The following is a 27,712-nucleotide window of genomic DNA, read 5'->3' on the forward strand; positions in this document are numbered from 1 at the left end:
ACGATGCTGAGTAACCCAGATGTGCAGGAGATGGTGATTTGGAGACCTGCTGAAAGTTCTGCTCTTCTATAGCCTGGTTCCAAGGCGCTTTTCTGTCAATTTTTATGGAATGCAAAAGGGGTTTTTGTTTTGATTTTTTGTTTTTTTTGTAAAGCTTAAATTGAATCTACATCTGATATTTGAGCCTCCATACTAAAAAATGGAAAAAAAAAAAAAGAAAAAAAAAAGACTAAAACAATAAAAACAAAAAAAATCCCAGGAAGAAGCGTGTGTGTGGTTGTGTCCTCCTTGTTTCTCTTTCCTTCCTTGCAGGGTTACTTGGGGTTTGTTGTTTGTCCCACATCCAGAAGCGTTTGTCTGGAAGGGGGTGTGATGTCCCACTGCTGCTTGGACCCGTGTCACTCATGGTCCAGCTGCCCTTCGGAGCTGCTGGGATTCATGCTCCAGGCAGCCAGCAGACGTGGAAGGGGTGCATTCAGGGGAGAGGGCGCAGTCCAGCTCTGCTGGGCGTGCTGAAAAGTGGGGCACCTGTGTGTCCAGCCCTGCGCAGAGGGGCTGTGCTGGCCTGGGTGGTTCCTCCCATCGGTGCTGACCCAAAAGCTCCTGCCCTGGTCCCTGTGTCACCTGTGACCCTCCCCCAGCGTCGCCTCCTGAGCCCTCGGTGGGCAGAGGGAGCTGGCACAGCTTTGGGTTCCCTGCCTGCTCCAGGCTTTGGTTGTACCAAACCCAATCCTGGCAAAACTGGGGAAGCACATAAAGATCTGCTGGGCTCCTCCTGCCCCTGGCTCTGGGAATTGCCCTCTGTGTGGCCCTCTGCAAGTGGGGGCTGTTGGCATTAACACTGATTGATTAATTAACGTGCTCTTGTAACGTGACCTGTGTCCTCCCCAGACTCCTGCACGTGGCCAGAGTTCACCCGGAGCCTGCAGAGGGTACCAGAGCTCCTGTGGGACACAGGCTGGGAAAGGACAGTGCCCTGGGATCCCGCAGGGAACACTCTGGGATGTGGTTGCTGTCTCACGGTTCTGCCCCAAGACAAGCCTCTTTTGAAGCTGGAGATGAGATCTGGAGCCTGGGAGGGGGAGGCTCCTGTTGAGGTTCTCAGTTACCCTCTCCCCCAGGGCTGGTTGTTTCTGCTCAGCCTTTTCTGGTTGAACATTTGCCTCTGCAAACTCCTGAATGCAGGGACAGGGCTGCAGTGATGACCTGGAGGGAGGCGAAGCTCAGGGAGAGCCTCAGGAATTTCCAGCCACCCCCGAGACTGCTGCAGGTGTGTAACCTCCTGCTCCTGCCTTGCCTGAGTAAAGTCAATCAACTTCGTACCTAACTCCTGCTTGGGGCACACCTGTGGGGACACAGTGTGTGGGATAAATATATATATATATATATATATAAAAAAATGTGTGTGTGTGTGCTCTCCTCCTTATGGCACAGGTTCTTTGTCGAGGTTTAAGAAAAGCCAGTATGTGACAGTAATTTAGGGTTGTGAGTGGCAGAGATGAGGGCTTTGCTCGTGGTTTGGATTAGTACTGGGTATGAATTGTTCTACAATTCCTAGGGAAAGACAGGAGAGGAAATCCTGCTGCCTTCAGGGTGAGGTGAGCAGCTGCTTTGCCTGTGAATCTAGAGGGGCAGAATGGTGAATTAATCCAGTAAAAACCCACTCATTTGGTCCAAGGGGCTCAGAGAGACTGAAAAATACTTTTCCTTTCTGGAAACAGCTCAGTCCCAAGCACTGGCCCAGCTTGTGTTTCAGTGAACCTGCTGGTGGCAGCTTGGTGGGCACTGAGCAGTCGGAATCCCATTTCTTGTGAGATCCAGGCTGAGCTGGGTAACCACGGATTGCTGTCCTCGGTGTGAGGACAAAGCAGAGTGACTTCCTTGGGAAGGACAAATGTCATGGACTGGCTGAGGAATCATAAATTAATGATAAGGGCGCTAAAGCCAAAAGGAACACGATGTTGGGTATCAGAAGGGAGCTGGAGAGGGGAAAGGGAAGCAAAAGGAAGAGCTGATAGCAAGTGCAGGAAAATGAAAGCTCTTGTTTTCACAAGGACAAGGTGTGATAGCTCTTCCTGAAGGGTCTCCAAGCTTTGGTTGATTTTCCTCGTTTTCCCAGGGAGATTGAGCTGCTCATCCCCAGCACGACGAGCTCAGCACACGGGAGGGAGCCTGGCTACACCTCTGCTCTGTCCTGCTGGAGACACAGCTTTTCCCAGACCACCCCTGCTTCCCATCCTTCCCTGGTCAAGGAGTGCAGGGCCCTGAGAGGGGGATAAACTCATCAGTGTTGGGGATAAACTCATCAAGTTGAGGATAAATTCATCAAGGAGAGACAGCAGGAACCAAAAACCAGAGTGAGCAGAGAGGCAGCTCTTTGGCTGGGGAACAGCAATGGAGCAACTTCACCAAGGAATCCATGCAATTAAAACATGGGTGAGGCAAAAAATGAGAAGTCAGAGAAATGGGACTGTGAGACTCATTAGGAAAGAGGCAGGAGCTGCCAGGTAAAGCAGCAAAATGAAACCCAGGCAGGCAGGTGGGGAAGGACGTGTTTTATAGACGGGTGAGCCACACTAATTAAAATAGGTGTGGACTGAACACTTTGGCTCTGCTGCTCCTTCCCCACTGGATCCAGCCCTGGGTGGAAGGAGCTGAGTGGGGAGTTGTGAGGCCACAGTGGTGCTCATGTCTGTGGCAGGTCCATCATCCCTGTCCCCTCCCCACTCAGGCTCTTCCCACATTTTTCAGCACCAAGGAAGCTCCAGGTCACCCTAAGGAGTCGCAGCAGTGACTGGGCTCAGCTGTGGGGCACCAGAGCAGCGAAGAGCAACTGAGGTATCCAAAAATTCCCTTTTATCCTGAAAGCATCTTTGGTATCAAAGAGGCACGAGGTGTCCCAGCAGCATCCTGTGCCACCGCCTTGGCAGCACAACGCGTCACCCACGGGCTCGGGGCCTCTCCTCCCAGGAGCCACCAGGATGGAGGGGCCGGTTTGCCCGGCCCTAAGGCCACCTTCCTCACGTGCATTCCCCTCCTGCAATCCCTGCGGGGCAGGGCCCTCTGTCAGCTCTCCGGGCTCTCATCCTGCTCCCTGAGGAGCGCATCCCTCTCCTCGAGGGTTCCGGGCCGTCCTTTCCGATACTCCAGGAACTGGAAGGAGATCTGGGGAGAGGTCAAGGCTCTGCACACTCACAGGGAAGGTCTCTGCATGCACTGGGTGCCACCACCCAGAGGAAAGGGTTTGTGCCAGGAGAGGTGGGAACGGGATAAGGAGCTCAATGCAAACCAGGGGCTGAGGCACTTCCAGCTGGTGCAACACCACAAAATCACCCATGGAGCAGCATCACGCCACCCCTCCTGCCTGTCCCTGCCTGTTCCACTCCCTGCAAGGCCCTGCTGGCAGGATGGGATCCCATCCCAGGGGAAAGGATACAACCACGTCGAGGGCCAGGACGCCCAGGCTGCCCACGAGCCAGGGCAGGTGGTGCAGGACGTAGTCACCCCGGCCCTGGCCCGGCTCCGGGTTCTTCAGGAGGACACTGAGGCCGTACAGGGAATTCCCCAGCATCACCAGGGCAAAGAGGAAGTAGGAGACCCCGCTGGTGGATTTCCTCTTGTACTGGGAGAAGAGGGAGAGGAGAGGAGCTTGGCTGCAGCTCCCCTAAATCTCTGTACAAAGTGATATTAATCATCCTCTCCCCCAGCATTAAAAAAAGAGAAGAAAAGAGGTGGTGACTCAATGCTGAGAGTCTTTTAGTTCCCCTTTGGCTTGTAAATAAGACAAAATGAAAGCCCCACCCTCAAAATATTGGTAGGTTAAGGGGGGGGAGGGGAGAATAAATACAGAGAAATAGTGGAATGGAATGATGGGAGATGGGGCATGGGACCTCCGAGCAGAGAGGAGAAAGGAGAACCCCCCCGAGGAGAAAGGAGAATCCCCTCCGAGGAGAAAGGAGAATCCCCTCCGAGGAGAAAGGAGAACTCCCCCAGCCCCCTTCGAGTGCCACGTGAGGAGCCCCGGGGTCCCAGGCTGGGCACTCACGTTGGTGCAGATCTGGGGCACTCGGGAGCACAGGTAGAGCACGGAGGAGATGGAGCCGATGGTAAATCCAATGATTTCAGTCCTGGAGAAAGGCTGCAAGGCAGGGACAGGGACAAGGGGCTCAGAGCACCCAGCCTTGGCTGTGCCCAGCTCCCCCTCCCCTGACAGCCCGGAGATAATTACAGCTGATAATCATATTTCACTTTGCCACAGGAAAATACCCAGTGCAGTCTGTTATCACAGGAATTGGGTTCATTTGCATTGCTTGGAAAGGTCCTTTTCTACTGCCAGTGCAAAACTATTTTGCAAACCTCCCTTTACTTTTAGCCAGCTGAGTTACCTTGCTGCACTTTCTTGCTTGATTTCCAATAATATATATAAATGTGGATAATTGGAAGGAGAATTAAAGGGGAGAAGTATTCCAAATTTCCTGAAAACAGTCTCTTAAAATCACATTTTTTACAGTATGTCCATCCTATGCAGCTACCTGAGAAAAAGTCTGTTTGCAAACAGAGATGTGGGAAATGTGAGGTTTGCTGACTCTCGAGCAGCTCACAGAAGTGCTTGAAGTCTGAAGTGAAAATGCCCTGAAATGTCTGAAATCCTGCAGCAAACTCTTCCTGAATTTTAGAACAATCTCTGGAAAAGCTCTCTTTCCAGTGTCACCTTCCTAGACTGTAACAGTCTCCTGGAAGGTTGGTCCTAAAATAGGAATAACCCCCAACCCCAAAACGCACTGTGGGGTCCAGGGTGGTTTTTTGGCATCACAGCATCAAACAGGACATCCCCATGCAGATCTCTATCCCATCTCCCAGGTTTAGGAACTGGCTCACCTTTGATCCACGCTCATCCCCAGGAGCTGACAGCAGAGACCTTCCTTTGAAGGTTCCTGGATCCTCGGTGCTGGCACTGCCCAGGAGGGAGAGGCTGGACAGGGACCCCACGGAGAGGAACACAAAGGCTGCGTTGATGGGAGCGGGGACTGCAGGGAGTCAGACAGAGCCTGATGAGGGAGAACCCAGCAATCCCCAACAGCCCCGGGGGTGCCAGGACCCCCTCGGGGTGAAGAAACCCCCAAACTCTCCCTTATCTCACCAAGGGACTGAGCAACCTCTGAACTCTCCCTTATCTCACCAAGGGATGGGCAGTGGCTGCTGTGGGTGAGTGATGTGATTTATCTCCCAGTGATGTGGCCAATTTGTACCTTATCAGGGAGGAAACTGCTCCAATCTCGGTTTCTTCAGGTTTAGGGCTCTTAAAAATCATCCCCTCTAGAAGATTTCACTGTCTTAGCTCACGATGGCCACTCTCAAATCCCTGCCACAGCAAGCTCTGCTGTGGCTTCTTTATTAGTAGTAATTTATTATTTTTCAGTAATTTTTTAGTGATTATATTCAGCAAAGCAGCTCTCCAGCTTAACAAAACTACGTATCTGATGGGTCAAATATCAACTGATAATAGTGGCTAGTAACTTTACATGTCTTTACCAAGTTAAATAATTATCCGTGTTTGGGGTTCAGCAGTGCTGGAAAAGGGATTTTCTCTGTTTTCTCTGGCTGTTTAAACCCTGCCAGAGCTGCTCAGGTTCCCTTTTCACTGCAGTTGAACAGACAGGAACTTCCCTGTCAAGGCTGGAGCACTGACCCCGAAACAATTGAAAACTTCCCCCTTTGCTTCCCAGCACTGCCTGAGTCAGGAGTTCTGTGGTTCCCAGCTCCCAGATGGATTTACTTCCCAGGATTTATTTATTTCTGTGCCCAGTGAGGCTCATGGGGGAGTGGAGAGGGGTATTTTCAGCCTGGACACTGTGGAGGGTTTGTAGGGTCTGCAGAAGCCTCAGGCCCAGCCAGTTGTTGGCTCTGGCTCTCCTAAGGGCCCAAATCACCCAAGGAAAAAAAAAAAAAACAACCCAGCAAGCAATAAGAGGCATCTAATAACTGGAATCTCCCCAGGCTCCCAGTGCCCCCTGGAGTCTCCCCCTCCCTGTTCCCAGCGCCAAGGGGAGCAGAGACCCCAGCCCTGCCCCAACTCACACGCTCTGCCCCCGCTCTTCACCCGGTAGTAGCAGTAGAGGGAGAGCATCCCCAGGTCTGCCAGCACGTAGTAAATGGCTGTGTACACCTGCAGGAGGGGACACGCTGGGCACACCCACAGGGACCTGCCCGGGGGCTGGGATGGTCCCACAGGGATGCTCCCTCCTCTCCCGGGGTCCCTGGGGGAGAAGGGAGTGTCCTGGGATGGAGTAGGGAGCAACCCCGGGGAGGAAAAGGGCAGCAACCCCGGGAGAGAAGGGTGTCCTGGGATGGAGAAGGGAACAACCCCAGCGGGAAAGAAAGGAGTAACCTGGGGGGTGAAGAAGGGAGCATCCCTGGGAGAGAAGGGAACAACCCCAGAGGGGAAAGACGGAACATCCTTGGGAGAGAAAGGAGCACACCCGGGCGTGAAAAGGGAGCAACCCCAGCAGGAGCATTTCTTGGGGGGAAAGAAGGAGCATCCCGGGCAGTTTGGGTCTCTGGCTCGAAAGTGCTGGATAAAGCAGCTCTCAGCCCCTCCCTCCTCGCTGGAGCTGGGGTGTTTGAGAGCCAGCCCGGCCCTGGTACCTGCAGGGGCAGCTGATCAGCCAGGAAGGAACCGATGAGGTTGAGGAGGTCTCCGCCCAGCCACCCCAGCAGGAAATAGATGGAGAGAGCCTGGTCCATGATGCCCGTTCTGCAGGCCTGGTAAAACTGCCTGCAGAGCATTGGGCAGAGGCACAAACATCACCCTCAGCTGGTTCAGCGCTACCTGGGAGCCATCCCCAGGATTCCTGTAGATCCCAAAGCAGTCAGGGGAGGAAAAGCAAGGCCACATGCTCCCCTGACCGCAGCTGGAAGTCCAGAGCCCCACTGCTGCTCACCGGGCGCCCTGTGGGAGGAGCAGGGAGGATGATCCCAGCTGCAGGATCCTCCCCTCTGGTTGCAAAAGAACCGTGACCCCTCACGTGCCCCTCTGCCACCCTTGTGTCAGCACTTCCAAGCACCCCAGGGCTCCTGGGGACATTCCTTCCGCAGGATGACCTGTCCTGCTGGCCCTGCACGTGCCTTACGTGGGACATTCCGGCTGCCAGGCACAGCAACAGCACCACGGCCGCCACCAAGGCTCTGGGGCTGTGCTGCGGCTCCCCTCACCCGAAACCTGCCAAGCCCTTGCCGGGGGTATTTAATAATTCTGGCACCTTGTGCTGGCAGGTCGGGTTGGGCCGTCCCCCGGGAAGGGCTGGCCGGGATCTGGGGGCGATACTGCGGGATTTGGGAGCGGTCCCCAGGGATTTGGGAGCGGTACTCACGGGAAGGCTGCAGCGATGAAGCAGCCGATGGAGCCCAGCCCCAGGACGACGCTGGCGACATCCCAGCCGTCCTGGGCACACTCGTTGAACACATCCATGATCCAGCGGGAGCCGTTGGGGCAGTCGGAGAGATTCCCGAAGGGGAGACCCCTCCAGCGCCGCGCAGCCATGGAACCGCTGGGATAACGCTGGGGAGAAGGGAATAATACAGATAAAATTAATAACACTGGGGAAAGATAGATCTGTGCGAGGGACAGGGCTGGGGCTCCTCCGGGAGCTGGCTCCTGTTGGAAAAATGGATCGTTAGTGGATAATACACCTTTATTGGCTTCGGGTTTGCATCCGGTGGGAAATGCGGGCAGCCCGGCAGGGTTTGGCTTCAGAGGAGAAACAGAAGAAATGAAAGAAGAAGAAATAAAGAAGAACTAAGAAGGGAAAAAAGGAGGAAAAGAAGGGAGGGAGGAGGAAAAAACAAAAAAAGGAAAAAAAGAAAAGGCAAAGAAGAAAAAAAGAAAAGGAAAAAAGGAAATGGAAGGGGGGAAAGAAGAAGGAAAAAAGAAAAAAGAGAAGAAAAAGAAAAAGAGAAGAAAGGGGAGAAGAAGAGAAGGAGAGGAAGAAGAAAAGAAGAAGAAAAGAAGAAGAAGAAAAGAAGAGGAAGAAAAGAAAATAAGAAGAAAAAAAGAAGAAAAAAGGAGAAGAAAAAAGGTGGGGGCGGGGAGGGGAGAGAATAAACAAAAGAAGCCGAAATCCAGCCCAACCTGTCCTCGCAGCACCGGCACTCACCTCCTCGCCGACGCGGTTCGGAATTTGACTTTATTTTTCCCTGGAAACCCCCTCTTTTTGAAACTTGGGCTGTTTTTCTTTGCAAATCCACAACTCCTCAGACACCCGCCGGGTTTCCTTCGCCGCTGTCCCAACTCCTGCCCTGTTTCTTTCGCAGTTCTCCCAAATCCTGCCGGGTTTCTTTTAACGCTGTCCCAAACCCTGCCGGGTCTCCTCTGCCGCCTCAGGCGCTTTCTCAGGAAGCTGCCGGAAACCGGCAGTTTTTCACGGCCCCGCGGCGGGCAGTCAGTGAGCCTTTTCACGAAGTCGCTGCTTTTCCACACACTCCCTATGGGTTCCCAGCGCTGCCGTCCCCAAAGCCGCCGCTTTTTCCCGAGCTCGGGGCGCCCGGCCCCGCCGCGTGTGGGGCCGGGCGGGGCGCGGGGCGGGCCGAGGCCGCGCAGGCGCGATGGCGGCGCGGGCGGCGATGGCGGCGCGGGCGGCTGGCGGGGCCCGGCCCGCCGTGGTGCTGGGCACGATGGAGATGGGCCGGCGCGCCGGGCCCGAGGCGAGCGCCGAGCTGCTCCGCGCCTTCCTGCGCCGCCAATACCGCCTCCTCGACACCGCCTTCATGTACGCGGGAGGCGAGTCCGAGCGCATCCTGGGCACGCTGCTGGCCGGCGGCACCGAGCCCGGTACGGCCGCGGAGGGTGGGCTGCCGTCGGGGGAAAGGGGCTGCCTTGGGGCTCGTGTCTGAGGAGAGGGGGCTGCCCTGAGGAGAGGGGTCCGCTTTGGGAGGCTGACAACTGTCCTTGAGGAGGAGGGACTTGGCGAGGACTCGTTCCGTGAAGAGAGCGGTCTTTCCTGAGTAGAAGGGACTTGCTGGGAACCGTGCCCTGAGGAGAGGGCTCTTCCCGTAGAAGGGTCTTCCCTGAGGAGAGGGTCTTGTCTCTTCTGCCAGGTTGACACAGTCCTTGAGGAGAAAGGACTTGGCCAGGACTCGTCCCCTGAAGAGCAGGGTTTTCCCTGTTAGGCTAATGCCCTCCCTGAGAAGAGACTTCCCTGAGGAGATGGGACTTCCCTGGTGAAGGAGAAGGGTGTTTCCTGCTAGGCTGAGACAGTCCTTGAGGAGAAGGGAATTGCCTCAGGACTCGTGCTCTGAGAAGAGGGGTCTACCCTGAGGAGAAGGGTCTCCTCTGCCAGGCTGACTCTGTCCCTGAGGACAAGAGGGCAAGGGCCTTCCCCAGGGTGCATTCCCTGAGGAGAGGGATCCTCCCTGCTGGGCTGACTCCCTCCTTGAGGAAAAAGGACTTGTCCCAGGTCCATCCCCTTAGGATAAGGGTTGTGCCTGCCAGGCTGATGCCATGCCTGAGGAGAAGGGAGCCCCTATTAGTGCTGACCCCCAGACCTTGAGGAGCAGACCTTCCCTGTCTGGGGCAGACCCCCAGTCCCTGCAGAGAGGAGCCTCGCCTGCTAGGCTGATGTGATTCCTGAGGAGAGGCACCTTCCCTGGAACACCTCAAACACTTGGGTTATGTGCCTTATCCCCATTCCCCTCCTCAAGGGGGAAACGTCCTTGCTCATTCCTTCTCTCTCTGCCAGTGGAAGTGGCCACCAAGGCCAACCCATGGGATGGGAAGACGCTGAAGCCGGAGAGCGTGCGCTCCCAGCTGGACACGTCCCTGGAGAGGCTGCAGAGGAAGAGTGTGGAGCTCTTCTACCTCCACGCTCCCGACCACGGGACCCCGGTGGAGGAGACTCTGCGTGCCTGCCACGAGCTGCACAAAGAGGTAAAGTGCAGAGTCCAAGCCTGGAAAATCCTTGATTCCCTCCTTCCCACCACTTTTAATAAACCAGGGCTGCTTGTTGTGCCCATCTGCAGCACTGGGTTTGTGCAGCTGTGGCAAGAGGAGACAGAGCCCAGGGCAAAGCCGAGCAGCCGCTGTTCTTTGTGTGCTCACGTGGTGCACTTTGTTCCCAAGAGCTCTTGGAAGCATTGGAACATCTGAACTTTGCTTCCAGCCCTGTTAATCCTAACCTGTCTGGGTTAGGATTAGTGCTGGTAATGGGTGAAGAACTCCTGAGTTTCATTTATCTACTTATGTCATTTAAACTAGAAGATGTGAATTCCAAATGAACAGAAAATGGGAAATATTTTTGTCAGGTCTTAATAATTCATAGTCTGTCAGAAAAGGTGGACAGGAATTAACCCTTCTGGACTAAAATTTAGTGACTGACTGTCCTTTTCACTGTACCCATCTGTGCTGTCTGGGTCCAGATGAACTTTGAAACACTGGAACTGAATTCCCTTTCATTCCTCTGCAGGGAAAGTTTAAAGAGCTTGGCCTGTCAAACTACGCCGCGTGGGAGGTGGCAGAAATCTGCACCATCTGCAAGTACAACAACTGGGTGATGCCAACTGTGTACCAGGTGAGGGAGGGGGGAATCTTGGATTTGGGCTCCCCGAATCTAGGACCAGCCCCCAGTGTGCTAAATATAAACGCAGAGAAGGAATCTGCTGCATTTAGTCTGAGAAGTCACAGAATCACTGAGGTTGGAAAAGATCTCCAGTCCAAGCTGTGACCAATCCCCACCTTGGCACCCAGCCCAGAGCATTGAGTGCCACGTCCAGGCGTTCCTTGGATACCTCAAGGGGTGGGGACTCCAAACCTCCCTGGGCAGCCCCTTCCAAGGCCTGACAGCCCTTTCAGTGAGGAAATTCAGGAAGCTGAGCACGGTCGCTGCTCAGAAACAGCTCGGTGTGTTCGTTGCTGGAGCCAGTGACTCCCCTGGCATGGAACTTAAATTATTTGCAGTCCTTCAGCGAGTCTGTTCCTAAGCAAATCATAACCTTGTGTGAGCTGAAGCTGCTCTCCCGGATGAGTATGGCCAGGGAAGGGTGGGAAAAGGCGGATGCTGTGCCCTGAGCTCTGTTCCAGGCTGTCTCCCACCCGGTGCAGGGAATGTACAACGCGACCACGCGCCAGGTGGAGGCCGAGCTGTTCCCCTGCCTGAGGCACTTCGGGCTGCGCTTCTACGCCTACAACCCGCTGGCAGGTACAGGGGGCAAGGCCAGGCTTTGGGCCAAAACCCAGTGGAACAGGGGCTGTGCAGAGCCGGCCCATCCCTGAAGCTGCTGCTCCCTTCCTTCGCAGGGGGGCTGCTGACCGGCAAGTACAAGTACGAGGACAAAGACACGAGCCAGCCCACTGGGAGATTTTTTGGGAATGACTGGGCTCAGGCCTACAGGGACAGGTATGTCCTGAGCTGACAGATGAGCAGGAATGGCTGCATTAAAAAAACACTCTAATAGGCAGCTGAGAGGAAGCAGATTTGCCCAAAGTTTGGGAGTATGTCAGCACACATGCTTGGGGCTGTGGTGTGTGACTGAGCTCTGCAGGGTGGTTTTTAGGCTAAGCTTCCTCACAACTTCCAAGGGAGATTGCAGAAGTCCTCAGAGGCTACGAAGAGTTGTCTGAGGTTTCCTGAAAGCCTTTTGATTGGAATATAGATGTACCACTGACTAGAGGTCCCAAGGCCAATAACAATGATTTTTTTTTTTTTTTTTTTTTTGCAGGTACTGGAAAAAACACAATTTTGAGGGAATTGCACTGGTAGAAAAAGCTCTGAAAGAGGCTTATGGCTCCACTGCACCCAGCCTGGCATCCGCTGCACTGCGCTGGCTCTACAACCACTCCAAACTGCAGGTGAGAGCTTCACCTGGGCACTGCTGCCAGCACTGGGCACTGCTGCCAGCACTGGGCACTGCTGCCGTGGCTCACAAACAGGGAAATTTCAGTGTAGTGTCTTTTCATCCTGTGGGATTGTGGTGTTCCAAGGTGAATATTGGTGTACAGACTCTGCCAGGCAGCGGGAGTGAGGCAACTCATTGCCTTTCCCCATGCTATCCCATGTGGTCAGAACTGGAAGATTTTAGGTGCCAGTTACTGGGGTCTTGGCTTCCCACGCACTCAGCTTCCCTGCAAGGAGAGGACTCGCCCTTCACTGGACTAGGAAACTAGTGCTTAATATTCCCCATCTCCCCTAAATGTTCCTGTAGCCCATCATAAAGTAGGACTTGGCAGCTTTTGAGGAGTTGGCATGACCTGAGGAAGTCCAGGCCTAGTGAGCAGAACTTGTGGTGTCAGTTGCTTAATTGCTGGGTGTTCTTTAGTGGAAAGATGCGTTTGGCCCACAGTGGCTTGGGAGGGGAGCTTCCTTTTGGGATCAGCACCACCTCCCATCTCTTTCCAGGGTTCTCTTGGAGATGCAGTGATCATCGGGATGTCCAACTTGGAGCAGCTGGAGCAGAACCTCAACTACAGCGAGGACGGTCCCCTGCTGCCGGCCGTGGTGCAGGCATTCGACGAGGCCTGGAACTTGAGTGCACACGACTGCCCCAACTACTTCCGCTAGGGACGGCCTGGGACACCCAGCACAGGCTCTGGGAACTCGGGAGAGGTACTCCCCACCCTGCCCTCCCACCCACGTGTGGAGGGCTGGAGATTTTTCCTGAATCAACGAAGCTTTGTAGGATCCACACCCGTGCCTCAGTTGTTCCTCCCTCCCAGCTCCTCAGCTCTCCCAGCACACCCCGTGATTCAGGATGCAGCTGATCAGGAAAATGAATGTGTTAACGAGGTGAAAGCCCCTGTTCTGCTTTAATGTGAAATCTTAAGTAACTACATACAAGAATAAAACCTCTTTCTAATGCAGACCCCATCTCTGACCTGCACCTGGAACCTGGCATCTCTTTGGCAGCACTTGGGGCCTTTGAATCACAGAACTCCAGAATGGTTTGGGTTGGAAGGTCCTTAAATCTCATCTCGTTCCACCCCCTGCCATGGGCAGGAACACCTTCCACTATCCCAGGGTGCTCCAAGCCCCATCCAGCCTGACCTTGAACACTTCCAGAGATGAGGTAAAATTCCAAGGATTGAGCTAATTATCTTCTTCTGTGTCAGAATAACAAACTCTCAGCATCTTTCCTATTGTGCTGTATCCAAGTTGCATTACATTTACACCCTTTCTGCCCAGTTTTCATGTTTGAGGTGGCATTTCCTCAGATCCCAGGATCCACCAACAGCAACAGGCAGCAGTAACAACCAGCTGGAGTTTTACATAGATATTTATATAAATATTAAAAAAAAGCGTAGTCAGGTCATTTTATATAAAGATCATCCCAGTCCAGGTGCACCCAGGGAAGAGAAATATCCTCCTCTTTTTGTCCCTAAAATAGAACTCTCTGGTGTCCAGGCTGTTAGTCCTCATTGCTGCCATCGTCGTCATCCTCCTCTTCCTCCTCCTCCTCCTCTGCTCTGTCTCCCACGAGCTTCTGGAAGTCTCCCGTCTCAGAATTCCACAGAAACTTCATGGTGACTTTAAACTCTGCCATCTCGTAGCCAAAGAGTTTCTGGGAGAGGACACAAATCTGTCATTCCTGCTTTACTGTCTCCATGCCCAGCCTAGCAAAACAGTAAATTCCGCTTCCAGGTGGGAAGTGGAGCAAAGCAGGAACCAAATTAATTGCTGCTGAGTTTTAGGAGTTGTGTTAATTAATTATTAGTTGTTTTGTGTCAGGAAGCAGGGCCTGTTACTCACCAGCACACGGGCCTGTTCCGGGGTGAGAACATCCCCTTCCTTGCACACTTCGTAATCCGAAAGCAGCGTCACCACTCCTGCAGAGCAAAACCCCTGGAAATAGGCTCCCAGGCCCTGGGAACTCCCCTGGAATGTGGGGGACAGAGCCAGGACCCTCTCCAACACCACCCCCTGGAGCTGACACCTTCCCAGGCAGTATCAGTGCACCCCACGGAGATGGGTGAGATCAGCTCCAAAACCCCACACCTGGTTCCTGAGTGGGTTAATCCGAGCTGTTTCCACTGTAGAAAGGTGGCATTGTGGAGAAATCTGAGGGTTTTACTCAGCCTTTGACACGAGTTTAGGAACAGCAGCACAAGAAGGACATAAGGAGTCCTAGCCCCAGCCCAACAAGGACGAAGTTGTCCCTGAGGTTTTCTCCAGGCCTAAACCCCACTCTGTATTTAATGTTCTCCGTAAGAGCTCCCAGCTGCACCGACAAGGCCGGAGCTGACCCTCCCAGCCCCTGCTGTACCTTTCTTCAGCGCCGTGGGCAGTCCCAGCTGCCGCAGCTGCGGCTCCATGGAGTGGGGGAACTGCTCCAGGGGCCCCGTGTCCAGGCTCACCCCGTACGGCGCCTTGTTCCCAGCGCGGGCAAAGTCCAGCTCCCGGAACTTGGAGAACCACCTGGGACAGAGACGGGCAGGGAGAGCTTCAGCTGTGGGAGAACAGCCCTGGGCTGAGGCAGGGATCGAGGCACAGCCTGCCCTACAGTCCTTAAAGAGGCTGTGGCTGCCCCATCCCTGGAAGTGTCCAAGGGGGTGGAACGAGGTGAGCTTTAAGGTCTTTCCCAGCCCAAACCCTTCCACGATTCTGCCCAGCTGTCGCAGGAATGGCTGACAAAGATGAGTGGAAAAGGCCCATGAGACCATCCCTGCTTGAAGGGAAGCAGCAGGGAGTGAAGGGCTTTTGCGGCAACAAAGAGGCTGTGCCACGCTGGTACTTACTCATCCACCTCGTCCCTGGTGCGGTTGGTGAAGAGGAGCCCGACCTCCCCTCTCAGGTGTTTGCTGACCTGGAAGAAAGGAGCATCCATGGGGACTGGGGAGCACCGGGGACTCGCCTGCAAGGGCTCGGTCCTGCACAGCTCCACTCACAACAGAGCCTTTGTGGCAGCACATGGATGGGTTCAATTAAAACACACACAGAACGGTGACCCCAGGACGTTATTCCAGGATGTGGAATACGCCAGGTGAAGCTTTAGGACACCCAGAGGAACCCCCAGCAGGTACCTTGTGCAGGTTCTCCTTGTACTCGCTGCTCGGCTCCCGGCCCAGTGCCACCATCATCACCTTGTTCTTCCCGAAGAAGATCCTGGCCCAGGAGGAGCAGGAGAAGGATGTCAGCCCTGGAGCTCATCCCCTTGGGCATCCCCCCGGCACCACCCCCCTGCCCACCTGCTGTGCTTCCAGGCGTTCCGCACATCCTTCAGCTTGTTGTTCCTCATGTTGGCCACGGAGAAGACGAAGATGTACTTGTAGGTGTCCACACAGCGCCGCAGCTGCGAAGGGGCCGTTACCGGGACAGGGACGGGCACAGGGGGCGGGGGGAACGGGGAGGACAGGGAAATGGGAGAGGGGCCCGGGCCCGGGCCAGACTCACCTCGGCGATCAGCGCCTGCTTGGCCTCCAGCCCCTTGCGGGGCGTCCGCGTCAGGGACACTGCGGGGAGCGGAGAGAGCGTCAGGGCGGGATGGGGAACAGGACGGGGAAGGGGACGGTGATCGGGAAGGGGACGGTGATCGGGACGGGGTATGGGCAAGGAGTCGGAAGGATGAGGAAGGGGATGGGAGATGGGATGGGGACAAGGGATGGGAAAAGGACGGAGAAGGGAGTGGGGAGAGGGACGTGTCCGGGCAAGGTGTCCGGGACCGGGGCTCGGGGGTGCCGCTCCCACCCTTGCGGTCCCGCTTGGACTTGGGCATGGTTCCGCCGTGCTCCGAGGCCCCCGAGCGGCGCGCGGGCTGCCGGGAGCGGGCGGGACTGCCCCGCGCGCTGCCTGCGCTCCCCACGGCGCTGGCGCCCTTTCCCCGCGCAGGCGGCAGTGCGGGCGGTCCCGCGGTGCCGAAGGCCCCCCGGGCGCCGGGGCCGCTGCCATGGCGGCGAGGCCGCGGGTGCCGCCGCCGCTGCTGCTGGTCCTGCTGCCGGTCCTGCTGCCTTTGGCCGCCGCCGTCTACGAGGACCAAGTGGGCAAGTTCGACTGGTGAGCACCGGGGGTCCCGCCGGGCTGGTTTCCCCCTCCCGCGGATAGGCCCCGCGCCCGCCGCGCCGCTGCCGACCCGGGTCCGATCTCACCGGCGCTCCTGTTCCCTCTCGCAGGAGGCAGCAGTACGTGGGGAAGCTCAAGTTCGCCTCCTTGGAGGCCTCGCAGGGCTCGAAGAAGCTCGTCGTGGCCACCGAGGAGAATGTAGTAGCCGCCCTGAACTCCCGGAGCGGCGAAATCCGTGAGTGCGGCGGCTTTGGGGCCGAGGGTCAATGCGGTTGTGCTGGCTTTTCCTCCAGAAGGGTTAATGCTGCGGGTTGGGCCGTGGCGGGCGGGAGGGTTCAGCCGGCAGGTCAGAGCTCTGTCTTAGGACTGGCTCTGTGAGCAGCCCAGGGTTAGACGTAATAACACAGAAACGCCTTTGTGGGATAAACGCCGTTTTCCCCCGGCCCTGTCTGTTGCAGTGTGGCGCCATGTGGACAAGGGCACCCCGGAAGGAGCCATCGATGCGATGCTGATCCATGGGCAGGGTAAGGGGAACGTGCCGGGGCTGGCAGCGCTCCTGGAATGTGGAGCCAGCGTTAGAGCACAGGCTGGACCTGCAGAACCCATCCCTTCTTTGGCCCATGGTGGGTACGTGTTCTGTGTTCATCCCCCTCTCCTCCTTTCCAGATGCCATCACTGTGTCCAATGCCGGACGAATTCTGCGTTCCTGGGAGACCAACATCGGGGGCTTGAACTGGGAGACCTCCCTGGACACTGGCAGGTGGGATTTCCTGTCTGCATGGGCTGTTTCTCCTGGTAGTGCTGCTCTGGGAAGGAAAAAAATGGGTCATGGACTTGGTCTCGGCTTGCATTGTGGAGAAAGATTAGTCAGACGTAGAGTTTCTAAAACAAATGTTGGGTGATTTCTTTATGAATGCCTGAACCTTGCACAGAATCCCAGAATCACAGAGGTTGGAAAAACCCTCCCAGACCATTGAATCCAACCTGTGCCCAATCCCCACCTTGGCACCAGCCCAGAGCACTGAGTGCCACATCCAGCCCTTCCTTGGACACCTCGAGGGGTGGGGACTCCAAACCTCCCTGGGCAGCCCCTTCAATGCCTGACAGCCCTTTCCATGAGGAAATTCTTCCTGATAGCCAATTTTAACCTCCCCTGGCACAGCTTGAGGCCATTTCTTCTCATCCTGTCCCTGTTCCCTGGGAGCAGAGCCCAACCCCCACCTTGCTGCCCCCTCCTGTCAGGGAGTTGTGCAGAGCCACAAGGTCCCCCCTGAGCCTCCTTTTCTCCAGGCTGAGACCTCTCAGCCACTCTTGGTGCTCCAGACCCTTCTCCAGGGTAAAATAGGAAAGTAATCCCCTCACTCCTTGTGTCTGTGCTCAGTTTCCAGGGGGCTGCCCTGGTGGGGCTCCCCGAGGCGGTGAAGTACGTGGCAGTGCTGAAGAAGGCGGCCCTGTCTCTGCACTACCTGTCCAACGGGCACCAGAAGTGGGTGGAACACCTGCCAGAAAGGTGAGAGCCCCTGGAAGGAGAGGTGTGAGCCTCTGGCATGGGGCAGAGGGACAGGGGCTGCACCTGCCTTGTGCTTCTGCAAACAGCAGTGTCAGAAGGTGATGCTTGGTGGTTGCTGCCTCTCTTGCAGTGAGAGCACTCAGTACCAGCTGCTGTATTCCCGTGGGACTGGAGTGATCCACGTGGTTGGCATCGTTCCCCAGAGCCACCTGAACGTCTTGACGTTCAACGTAGAAGACGGAGAAATCACCAAACAGGTAGTGGAGCCAAAATGCTGGATTTGATGTTAACAAATGTGCTCCCAACCCTGCGGTGTGGTGGGCAGAGGAATCAACTGTGGTACAGAGAACCCTCCCTTTCACTGAGGCATTGCCTCCAAACTCAGGGATTTCATGGCTGAATGTCCTGAAAGCCAAACTGAATTAGACTGGCAGCTGTTAGTCAAGATTGTTCCATAACCCTCAGGCTGACAGGTAGCTCCTCCCAATCACGGATAAAAATAATCCTGCCTTAAACTGCTGTTGGTGTGCACACGGTTTCTGTGAGGGCTGTGTCCTGCTGAGCCCTGGCTCTGTGTGTCTGTGCAGGTGAGGGTGGCAGCCCCGTGGCTGCGGGCCCTGGAGGGCTCCTGTGGCGTGGTGGGGGAGGCGGTGCTGGTGTGTGCGGACACGGCCGCGCGCTCGCTGCACGTCTGCGCCCTGGACACGGAGCAGGACATGAGGCACATCCCGCTGCAGGTGAGGAGTGCTGCAGGAACATTCCCTGTAATTCCTTGCCCAGCTGCTCTGGTGCCTGACCCAGCCTGCTGGTGAACTGGGGAGTGATTGGAGGTGGGAGATCGTGATCTGTAAATTGAGGGGAGGGTGGGAAAGCTTTTTGTCTGTTACTCCTTCTGGATCGATGTCTTCAGCGCTTTGCTCCGGTGGAGCCTCAGCCTCCCTGCTCCTGCTCTGTCCCCTGACCCAGGGAATCTCTCACTGCTGCTGAGGGGAGGAAGGTGTTGGTCTCAGTGAAGGACAACTCTCCCAGCACACGTGCTTGTCTCCCTTGCAGTCCCTGGAGCTGGAGTTTGAAGATGACTTCCAGGCCAGGATCTTGGCCACTCAGCCCAGTGTGACCGGCGCCTCACGGACTCAGTTCTTCCTGCAGCTGTCCCCAAGCCATTTCTCCCTGCTGCAGTACAAGCAGGGGCTGCTCAGCCACCTCCGGGACTTCCAGCAGGTACCCAAGACAGATGTACCAGGGAGAGGGCCAAGTGCAGCTGAACATCCTTCAAACTGCTGGGCCAGCTGGCAGATTTAAAATATCTCAGTAACTCTGAGCATAATGGCTCAAAAACCTGTGGCAGGTCAGCTGTTCCCATCTCTTTGAGAAGTACTTTCAGTCTTTTTTTTTTTTAATTTTTTTTGTTTGGGGAAACAATACAATTTAAAATTTGGCTGTGACAGTTCATATGTTTTTAATTCCCCTGTGGTTTGATTTACTTCGCAAGTCATTTTTGGTGAGGTTTGAGAGTTTCTTGAGGTTTTTCTTTTTAATGATTTCATGCTATTTTTTTTCCTTTCCAGGCAGCTCTGGTGAGTTTTGCAACAACCGGGGAGAAGACGGTGGCCGCAGTCCTGACGTGCAGGAGTGAACTGGTCAGCACAATTCCTGTACTCTGGGACCAGCCCAGCCTTGGCAATGAGCACTGGGGGTGGGTTCCACAGGTGTTTCACAGGCCCAGGGATGGGGAGTCCCTTGAGGAAGAGGAGGATTTGATAAGTTTCAGTGATAACACAAGCAGGGCTTGATTATGTCCAGCTCAGGCTGTGTCTGGCTCAGTGAATGTCCTGTTTCAGCCCTGTGGAAGGTGGGCATGTGACAAGGAATTGGCTTTAGTGATCCACAGAGGATTTCAGTTCTTGGGTGTATGAAACACAGTTTCATTTTTATCAGAAACAGAACAGAAGAGAGCTGTTTCCTGCCTGATGTCACAGGCGAGCTGAGACTTGTCAGGCAGTTGGAAACCTAATTTTTTTATGCTTTTACTGGCATCTGAAGCCATGTTACATTTCTTCTCATCCTCGCTTCAGAAACCTGGAAGCTCTGATGGCCTCCATGCTGGCAGTGCTCTGGAGGATGCCCGGAGGCAGGTACGGGCTGCTCTTGTTCCCAAGTTCTTGTCAGTCCATTTTATTCCTTTGCCTGCAGGAACAGAATGACAGAGGTGTTATACCAACTATACAACCTAAAAATACAGCCTAAACATATCTTGAAGCCCCAGTTCTTGCTGGGCATTGAATCCTGCTGCGGAATTTAGTGTGATCTGTGTGTAACCCCTGTTCTCTGCCCTGTTTGCTGCAGGATTCCTTAACCTGCTCCAATCAAACCTACAACATAAATCTCTACCTGGTTGAAACTGGGCAAAGATTGTTGGATACCACAATCACCTTTAACCTGGAGCAGGGAGGGGCCAAGCCACAGCAGGTGAGCAGGGAGGGGTTATTTCAGTCCTTACAGTGCCATCCCTTCCCTGATTTGGCAGGATGGGAGCCCTTTAGCCAAGGGGAAAAGCATTCCAGGGGTTACAGCATCACCCTGCCTGCTCTGCTTTCACCTGATTCCTGCTTTCACCCGATTCCTGCTTTCTCCAGGGAAACGATGTGATCATTAATCTTGTTGTTTTCCTTGCCTTTTTTTGTTTGGTTTTTTTCCCAGCTGTACATCCAGGTTTTCCTGAAGAAGGATGACTCTGTGGGCTATCGAGCCTTGGTGCAGACAGAGGACCACATGCTCATGTTCCTCCAGCAGCCAGGTAACTCCCACAAGCAGCTTCCTCCATTCATAACAGTCACCAGGAGAAAATTCCACGTCCTCAAGAATTATATTTTATCATTACTTTCCTTGGAAGCTGAAAAAATTGTTTTAACTCTTCTGAGTCCCATGGAAGACGCAGGAGACTCTTTCACCCTCGCCCAGACAAACAGTTCTGCCTTGTTTTGTGTGGGCAGAGCTTTTGGATTTCAGGAGGTTTCTGCAGATTTCAAATCTGTTCATAGGATGAGAGTGTAAGTCCTGGTGTAGATCTTCCTCAAAGGTTTTCAGAAAAGATCCTCATGGCAAAAATGTTAATTTGCAGAAAGGATTGAAAGTCCCATCTCAGTGATGGGAATTCTCTGGGGCTGTAAAGGAATCCAGGAGTTCACGCTGTGCTTCTCTTGTTTTAAACAGACTCAATGACTGTAACCCTTCTGAAACACCAGATTGCTTTTACTGACCCTGACGTTTTCTTCCCAGAAGTGGCTCCAGTTGCATGAAGGATTTGTCTTTTATGAAACAGTTAATTTAATGATATTAGATACTTAGACACTGTTCTGCATTTCATCAAGAGGCAATTTGAATTTCCAGGTTGCACTCTTACGTTGAGTGAGTCACTTCACAGATATTAAGTTGATTTTTGATAAGATTCTGCTCTTCTTTCCAGGAAAAGTTGTATGGAGTAGGGAGGAGTCACTGGCAGAGGTGGTGAGCCTGGAGATGGTGGATCTGCCACTGACTGGTGCACAGGCTGAGTTGGAGGGAGAATTTGGAAAAAAAGCAGGTGAGTTTAACAGAACTACCTTTGTGAGTTTGTTTTCCTTCCTAAATAAATGTACGTATTGTTTTCTCTTTACTCTGAGCTGAGAGATTAATTTAAATCTCTACTGATACCAATTAAAATGAGCAGAAATAAACCGTTTTCTGACTAAACTTTGGAAATCCAATCCAGATGACCTGAATGTCTTACATTGTTACATTAAGAAAGCAGTCAGCAGCAGTAGGAGGGATTTTGGCCATGTCTCCTAAATGTTTCCTGTGACTCTTTCTGGAAGACTCGTTTCCAATAGCTTTTTTTTTTGCTTTGTTTTGTCTTTCCTTGCTGTCCTGGATGCAGCCATCCAAGGTAACCCCATCCTGCATGGAGTGTGCTCTGCTCCTGCCTAATGCTTCCTGGTGCCACTGGTCCCCTCTGCTTGCTCTCGTTGGGGCTGAAACAGAGTTGAAATCCAGTGTTTTGGTTATTCTAAGAAGTTAAATAAAAGCCTTGGTTGGGCAGAATTAAGTCTTTTTAATTCCTCTGGATGCAGAGGGATTTTTGTAGGGGTGGGGGAGCTCTAGGTGGGCACAGTGAGAAGGAGCACGAAATCCTCTGCATGAAGGTTTGCTTTCCGTCGATCAGGGTGTATTTTGGAATGAGTGTGGAGTGGGAAAGGTTGGTAAATGCCAGAGTCTGTCACAGAAATGGCAACTGTAACATTGCAGAGTGGGAGGCAAGGAGTTACCCCAGGTTTGTGCATGGCAGCGTTTGACACCATAATTTCAGCTCTGGGTGGGACGTGTGTGTTTTCCCTGCTGTTGTCACTGTGGGTGCCGTCTGCAGATGGTTTGCTGGGAATGTTCCTGAAGCGACTCTCATCCCAGCTCATCCTGCTGCAAGCCTGGACTGCTCATCTCTGGAAGATGTTCTATGATGCCAGGAAGCCCCGGAGCCAGATTAAAAATGAGATTAACATTGACAATTTGGCCAGAGATGAATTCAACCTCCAGAAAATGATGGTGATGGTCACTGCCTCAGGGAAGGTGAGGAGGCTGGGATAGGGATCTGGTTCTAGGCTGGAGCAAAGAGTCTCAGCTCTGAATTCCCAGCCCTGTTTTTAGCCAGGCTTGGGCAGAAATCATGGGAAGATGCACAGGATGTTCTGTGGTGGCTTTAAAGTGGGGACTAAGACCCAGCTTTCTTTGGGATACGACAGAGGACGATGCAGTGTTTGAATAGGAGAGGTGTTTCCCTAAACTTTGGCTTTCCCATGTGTTTTTCCTCAGCTTTTTGGCATTGAGAGCAGCTCCGGCACCATCCTGTGGAAGCAATACCTCAGGAATGTGAGACCTGGCTCCTCCTTCAAGCTGATGGTGCAGAGAACAACAGCCCATTTCCCCCACCCTCCACAGTGCACTCTGCTCGTGAAGGACAAGGTGAGGCCCTTTCCCTGCCCCTCCACTGGGCATGGAAATCTGCCCTTGGACAGGGCAGTAAAACATCTTCTTGGGCATCATTTGGTTGTCACTGATGGGAGGGGAGAAAGATCTGGAGGGAAGCAGACACAGAAGCCTAGGAAACCTAAAAATGATGATGGCTGTGATGGACAAATGTGGGATAAATGTTTGGACAAATGTGTGTGTCCAAACAGAATATTTTCAGGATGGAATAGCTGAACCCCAGCTATGAACATCAGCAAGTAACAGTTAGAAAAACACCCTTTTTTTTGACTTAGACAAGAGGTAAAACTTAACCTGTTTTTCAGGAAACCAGAATGAGTTTTCTGTATGTCTTTAACCCCATCTTTGGGAAGAGAAGCCAAGTAGCTCCTCCTGTTCTGAAACGTCCAATTCTCCAGACTTTGCTTCTGCCTATTATGGATCAAGACTATGCCAAGGTGCTGCTCCTGATTGATGATGAGTACAAGGTAAATTGCTTTGCCTGGAGGCAGTTTTCTTCACATTCTGGTTAATTATTCCCCTCCCTTTCGGAGCAAGATGGAAAAAATGCTATTGAGCCACATTTCACGCAAAACTATGAGGTTGTTCTGGTAAGACAGACCTTATCTTGATAAACATGTTAGAAATCGTCTTTCTGGCTCATTTTGGGGTGGTTTTTTTGTCTGTGTCAGTTGTTTCCAACCTGTGTTTCAATTCTCTTTTTCCAGGTTACACCTTTCCCAGCCACTAAAAACGTCCTTCGCCAGTTAGAAGAAATAGCCCATTCCATCTATTTTTACCTAGTTGATGCTGAGCAGGGAAAACTCTCTGGATTCAGGTTGAAAAAGGTACGGAGGACCCATTACACTTCCCTAAATGCCCTGTGGATAATGGCAGATCTCTGTTTCCTTCACGGAGCTTTGCTCAGAACTGGAGCGTTCAGCCTCAAAATGCTGTGAAACTTGTGAAATCCCAAAGCAAGCAAAGCTGCATCCTGCTGGTGGAGATGGTGTCCTTGGAGGACAAGATCCAAGCTCCCACGTGCTTTTTCCCTGCAGGACCTGAGCACAGAGGAGAGCTGGGAGGTGGCCATCCCCACGGAGGTGCAGAGGATAGTGATGGTCAAAGGGAAGAGGTCCAACGAGCACGTGCACTCCCAGGGCCGCGTGATGGGCGACCGCAGCGTCCTCTACAAGGTGCTCCTGCTGCTCTGTGTGGGCTTTTTGTTGAGGGATTATCCCACAGGAAGATCCCAGTACCATTCCCTGCTGCTACGTTGGGATGAGCTGCCCTGTGGTGCCAGTTTTGCTTTATGGGCACCAGTGTCTCTGCAGAGACATTTTGGAGGTTTCTTTTCTGAAATGTTTTCATGCAGCAGTTAAGTCAGTCAGGGTCTGATACTGGGGAAATAGCAGCTTGATTTCTTGAGGTGATTTACACTGATTTGTTCACAATATGTCCAGTGCCAGATGAAGTGCAGAAAGGAGGTGTCTGTGGCACTGATAGGGGGTCTCAGCTGTTTCTCCTTTGTCCCTAGTCCCTGAACCCCAACCTGCTGGCCGTGGTGACCGAGAGCACGGACACGCACCACGAGCGCACCTTCATCGGGATCTACCTCATGGATGGGGTCACGGGCAGGATCATCCACTCCTCTGTGCAGAAGAAGGCCAAGGGGCCCGTGCACATGGTGCACTCCGAGAACTGGGTGGTGGTGAGAGCTGCTTCCTGTTTGGGGTGACCCCTAAAAGCACAGGCTGAACAATATTAAGGTGATAAAAAGTGGTTACCTGTAGTGAAGGTCCTTCATGGTGCAAAATGCACACGTAATGCAGGACTCTGACAATTTTATAAGTTTAACAAACGAGCAAGCTTAACAGAAATCATCCAGTTAGAGGCACAGTTAATTAAGTAATCCCCTCTTTTGGTTCTGCCCCCACTGAAGCCCCCCCTTGCTTCTCACCCCCCATTTATTATGTCTGTGATATATGGAGAAAATGAGATGTCTTTGGATCACTCTAGACCAAAGACTAAAGATCCCAGCAAGGTTAGCTTATTGTTCTGAAATCTAAGGGGAGGGGTAGGAAGGTACCACAGTTAGTTAAGGAGCTATATAGCTTTACAGTAGTAGTCTAGAGAGCTACAAATAGGTGTAAAATGTATAAAAAGCAAAGATCTTCTGGCATCAGGGGCAGTTCCTGAGTCTGCATGGAGGCAGTTTTCTGAGCACGCTCTGTGATTTCCCTGCACCTTTGGCTGCTTCCCTGATTCTCCTAAAACTCGTGGTTGCAGTACCAGTACTGGAACACGAAGGCGCGTCGGAACGAGTTCACCGTGCTGGAGCTCTACGAGGGCACGGAGCAGTACAACGCCACAGCCTTCAGCTCCCTGGACCGCCCCATTTTGCCTCAGGTTCTCCAGCAATCCTACATTTTCCCCTCTGCCATCAGTGCCATGGAGGCCACGATCACCGAGCGGGGCATCACCAGCCGCCACTTGCTCAGTGAGTACCTGCCCCGTGCTCAGTGGGGAGCGCTGAAATCCAAGCAAAATGCGCTTTGCTGCCAAAAACTCGTGCCTGGGGGTCATCCTGGGCTCCTGCAAGTGCAGGGATAAGCACCAGGAGAGTGTTTCTGCTGGCTGTTTGGAAGACGCTGTCAGAAATGGCCATGGGGTGCCAGAGTTTCCAGTGGTGCCCAGAGCAGCAATGGCCATAAAATAAAACCCAGTAAGTTTCATCCCAGCGTGAGGAAGAACTTTTCCTTGAGGGTGGCAGAGCACTGGCCCAGGTGCCCAGGGAAGGCGTGGAGTCTCCCTCTCTGGAGACATTCCAAACCCACCTGGATGGATTCCTGTGCCGCCTGCTCTGGCTGACCCTTCCTGGGCGGGGGGGTTGCACTGAGTGATCCCCAGAGGGCCCTTCCAACCCCAGCTGTTGTGGGATTCTGTGATTTTTAAGATGCTTTTCCTTTAATGCACAGTTGGGCTTCCCTCCGGGGCCATCCTGTCCCTTCCCAAGGCTCTGCTGGACCCTCGGCGCCCAGAGATCCCGACGGAACAGAGCAGGTAGGGAAGGAGTGAGAACCTCTCTTCCTGGGCTGCGGAGAGGGCTGGATTTTGTGTGTCATACGTTGTGTGGAGAGGAACAACTCGTTCTGGCTGGACTCAGGGCAGTCTTTGCATGGAATGAAGGGGGGTTCCTTCGAGGTCAAAGGTCGGACTCGATCTTGGAGGTCTGAAGGATTCTGTGTTTCTGTTCCCAGTCTGTGATGATGGGATACTTTTGTCTGTATTACAGCAGGTCAGTCATTAAACCAGCCTGGGCTCTGTATTCTTCAGGAGGAGCAGGCAGAGGACCTGGATTTTTTGGAGTTACACTTATTTTTAAAACTTTCAAAGCCTGAAAGGAGGCAGCTCTAGTTTAGCCTGACCTGGCTGATAGATTGGATTTTCATCCTGCAGCAGTAATGAATCTGCACTGAGAAAAGCTGCCAAATGTGCTGTTCTAGGTCAGCTTTTGATAATCAGGGTAGGAAACACAGGTGACATCCCCTGTGGGCTGCTTGGCTGGGGTTTGATGTCTCTTGTGGTGCCTTGCAGGGAGGAGAACCTGATCCCGTACTCGCCAGACGTGCAGATCCACGCCGAGAGGTTCATCAACTACAACCAGACCATCTCCAGGATGAGGGGGATTTACACAGCCCCCTCTGGCCTCGAGTCCACGTGCTTGGTGAGTGCAGGGTGGAGGCCTCAGTGTGGAATCTGGGGGTGGATTCCAATGTCAGGGAGCTCTGTAACTCCCATAAGGCGGCTGCTCACAGCTTAAACATCGCTCCTTTCCATCAGAACTGTAACCCTGAGTGCATCATTTTGGGGTTTTATGCTCCAAGCTGCATCCCCAGCTCCTGATCTCACCCCTGCAGGTTGTGGCCTACGGGCTGGACATCTTCCAGACCCGGGTGTACCCCTCCAAGCAGTTTGACGTGCTCAAGGACGACTACGACTACGTGCTGATCAGCAGCGTCCTCTTCGGGCTGGTCTTTGCCACCATGATCACCAAGAGACTGGCCCAGGTGAAGCTGCTGAACCGGGCCTGGCGCTGAGGGAGGCCCAGCCTGGAGAGCAGCTGGGCTGGGACTGCCTGGAGGGCTCTGCTGGGATCCCAGCCCCCCTGAGTGATGGATCCAAACGCCTATTCCATTTGGCTGGAAGACATTTGTGAGGAAAAGCTGCTGGTGGAACAAAACCTGCACTGCCCACGTGTCTCCTGTGAGGAGAAACAGAAGAGATGAAAAATAGAGACTTTTTTAGTCTGTTCTGACTGAAAAAGAATGTCCCAAACCTCCCTTGAAGCCCCAAAATCAGTCTCCCTGATGTTGGTGAAGAGATTATTAAGGATGTGTGTCCTGCCCATCCTGGGCTCTCCCTCAGTGCCAGCTGTGCCCCACATCTGGCAGAGACGAGGGGTGAGGGTTGTTGGCTGCTGACATGTGGTAACGGGCTCCTGGTGTGGGGAAGAGACCTTGGGTGATTTCCTTAGGAAAAATGTTGGGAATTGGGTGTCTGTCAGTGGGAAATGGCCTCATGGAGCCACATGGACGAAGCTGCAGAGCAGTGGGAAGAATTTGAACCCAAAGTCTCTCCACGTTCTTTATTTATTATGACAACATCAATTCCTTCCCATTTGTTTCTAAATTCTCCTGCATTTTTTTTGTGTGCAGCACTGGGGTTAAGGTGGGGGTGGTTCAGGAGGAGGAGCCTCTCAGCGTTTCCCTCGGGATCACGGCTCTGAACTCCGGGGTTAAATTGTTAAGATACCGTTTGGCATCGAGTTGTTCCCCCAGGAGAGGCTGTGTCCCCCCTGCCCCCTCCCAGTGTCCAGATCCCAAATAAAAGCTGCGCAGCAGGGAGTGGGTTTGGGCTACTGAAGTGTTTCTTGGGCTGTTTAAGGGGTTTGGGGATATCTAAGTGGTTTTGGTGGGGCTATTTCGGTGGGTTTTGGGGCTATTTAGGGGATTTGGGGGGGGGGTATTTAGGTGGTTTTTTGAGGCCCTATTTAAGGGGGTTTTGGGGCTATTTAAGTGGGTTTTGGCAGGCTATTGAGGTGTTTTTTGGGGACCATCTACGTGGGTTTTGGGGCTGTTTAAGTGGTTTTACGGGGCTATTTCAATGGGATTTGGGGTCTATTTCGGTGGGTTTTGTGCTACGTAAGAGGGGATTTTTGGCT

General features: G+C 53.4%; 4 protein-coding genes across 7 annotated transcripts; 2 read left to right on the plus strand and 2 right to left on the minus strand.

Moving 5' to 3' along the window:
- Window positions 1-99: 99 nt before the first annotated feature.
- On the minus strand, window positions 100-8,570 carry SLC66A1 (solute carrier family 66 member 1). The gene is made up of 8 exons (XM_048326194.1): window positions 8,154-8,570; window positions 7,371-7,558; window positions 6,646-6,775; window positions 6,079-6,166; window positions 4,879-5,027; window positions 4,046-4,138; window positions 3,437-3,622; window positions 100-3,165 (listed from the first exon to the last, which is right to left on the minus strand). The coding sequence occupies exons 2-8, from the start codon at window positions 7,538-7,540 to the stop codon at window positions 3,067-3,069; spliced, it is 915 nt and encodes a 304-aa protein (XP_048182151.1). The 5' UTR covers window positions 7,541-7,558; window positions 8,154-8,570; the 3' UTR covers window positions 100-3,066.
- Window positions 8,571-8,601: 31 nt separating this feature from the next.
- Window positions 8,602-12,849, plus strand: AKR7A2 (aldo-keto reductase family 7 member A2). 2 transcript variants are annotated; one of them, XM_048326553.1, is made up of 7 exons: window positions 8,602-8,827; window positions 9,735-9,922; window positions 10,458-10,562; window positions 11,093-11,189; window positions 11,288-11,387; window positions 11,710-11,839; window positions 12,387-12,849. In XM_048326553.1, exons 1-7 carry the CDS (start codon window positions 8,602-8,604, stop codon window positions 12,546-12,548), a joined length of 1,008 nt encoding a protein of 335 aa, XP_048182510.1. In that variant the 3' UTR covers window positions 12,549-12,849. The 2 variants fall into 2 exon arrangements, with proteins under 2 accessions (XP_048182510.1, XP_048182509.1); XM_048326552.1 differs by having other exon boundaries at window positions 8,612-8,827; window positions 11,072-11,189.
- A 393-nt stretch (window positions 12,850-13,242) lies between these two features.
- On the minus strand, window positions 13,243-15,740 carry MRTO4 (MRT4 homolog, ribosome maturation factor). Its single transcript, XM_048326555.1, has 8 exons — window positions 15,669-15,740; window positions 15,375-15,433; window positions 15,170-15,273; window positions 15,005-15,086; window positions 14,720-14,787; window positions 14,248-14,399; window positions 13,734-13,810; window positions 13,243-13,545 (listed from the first exon to the last, which is right to left on the minus strand). The coding sequence occupies exons 1-8, from the start codon at window positions 15,694-15,696 to the stop codon at window positions 13,393-13,395; spliced, it is 723 nt and encodes a 240-aa protein (XP_048182512.1). The 5' UTR covers window positions 15,697-15,740; the 3' UTR covers window positions 13,243-13,392.
- A 90-nt stretch (window positions 15,741-15,830) lies between these two features.
- On the plus strand, window positions 15,831-27,395 carry EMC1 (ER membrane protein complex subunit 1). Of its 3 annotated transcripts, XM_048326478.1 has the most exons (24): window positions 15,831-15,974; window positions 16,091-16,215; window positions 16,439-16,504; window positions 16,647-16,740; window positions 17,362-17,490; window positions 17,621-17,747; window positions 18,078-18,227; window positions 18,544-18,711; window positions 19,059-19,130; window positions 19,566-19,625; window positions 19,837-19,959; window positions 20,191-20,287; window positions 20,957-21,073; window positions 21,407-21,415; window positions 21,893-22,092; window positions 22,336-22,485; window positions 22,815-22,976; window positions 23,217-23,336; window positions 23,547-23,684; window positions 24,026-24,199; window positions 24,778-24,988; window positions 25,467-25,551; window positions 26,086-26,215; window positions 26,409-27,395. In XM_048326478.1, the coding sequence occupies exons 1-24, from the start codon at window positions 15,868-15,870 to the stop codon at window positions 26,586-26,588; spliced, it is 2,994 nt and encodes a 997-aa protein (XP_048182435.1). In that variant the 5' UTR covers window positions 15,831-15,867; the 3' UTR covers window positions 26,589-27,395. The 3 variants fall into 3 exon arrangements, with proteins under 3 accessions (XP_048182435.1, XP_048182437.1, XP_048182438.1); XM_048326480.1 differs by lacking the exon at window positions 21,407-21,415; XM_048326481.1 differs by lacking the exon at window positions 19,566-19,625.
- Window positions 27,396-27,712: the final 317 nt, after the last annotated feature.

This window comes from Corvus hawaiiensis, chromosome 22 (genome assembly GCF_020740725.1).
Source record: "Corvus hawaiiensis isolate bCorHaw1 chromosome 22, bCorHaw1.pri.cur, whole genome shotgun sequence".
Taxonomy (NCBI): Eukaryota; Metazoa; Chordata; class Aves; order Passeriformes; family Corvidae; genus Corvus; species Corvus hawaiiensis.

Coding starts and splice junctions, on each gene's coding strand:
- SLC66A1 (XM_048326194.1), bottom strand. CDS start 7,540: ATGGCTGCGCGGCGCTGGAGGGGTCTCCCCTTCGGGAATCTCTCCGAC. Junction 5,028..6,078: donor GAAGAGCGGGGGCAGAGCGT/GTGAGTTGGGGC, acceptor GACTCCCTGCAG/TCCCCGCTCCCATCAACGCA. Junction 3,623..4,045: donor TGCCCCAGATCTGCACCAAC/GTGAGTGCCCAG, acceptor CTCTTCTCCCAG/TACAAGAGGAAATCCACCAG.
- AKR7A2 (XM_048326552.1), top strand. CDS start 8,620: ATGGCGGCGCGGGCGGCTGGCGGGGCCCGGCCCGCCGTGGTGCTGGGC. Junction 9,923..10,457: donor GCCACGAGCTGCACAAAGAG/GTAAAGTGCAGA, acceptor ATTCCTCTGCAG/GGAAAGTTTAAAGAGCTTGG. Junction 11,190..11,287: donor CGCCTACAACCCGCTGGCAG/GTACAGGGGGCA, acceptor CTTCCTTCGCAG/GGGGGCTGCTGACCGGCAAG.
- MRTO4 (XM_048326555.1), bottom strand. CDS start 15,696: ATGCCCAAGTCCAAGCGGGACCGCAAGG. Junction 15,274..15,374: donor AGCAGGCGCTGATCGCCGAG/GTGAGTCTGGCC, acceptor GCCCCTTCGCAG/CTGCGGCGCTGTGTGGACAC. Junction 14,788..15,004: donor ACAAGGAGAACCTGCACAAG/GTACCTGCTGGG, acceptor CCTTTCTTCCAG/GTCAGCAAACACCTGAGAGG.
- EMC1 (XM_048326478.1), top strand. CDS start 15,868: ATGGCGGCGAGGCCGCGGGTGCCGCCGCCGCTGCTGCTGGTCCTGCTG. Junction 18,228..18,543: donor TGAGGCACATCCCGCTGCAG/GTGAGGAGTGCT, acceptor TCTCCCTTGCAG/TCCCTGGAGCTGGAGTTTGA. Junction 19,960..20,190: donor GAGGGGCCAAGCCACAGCAG/GTGAGCAGGGAG, acceptor TTTTTTTCCCAG/CTGTACATCCAGGTTTTCCT.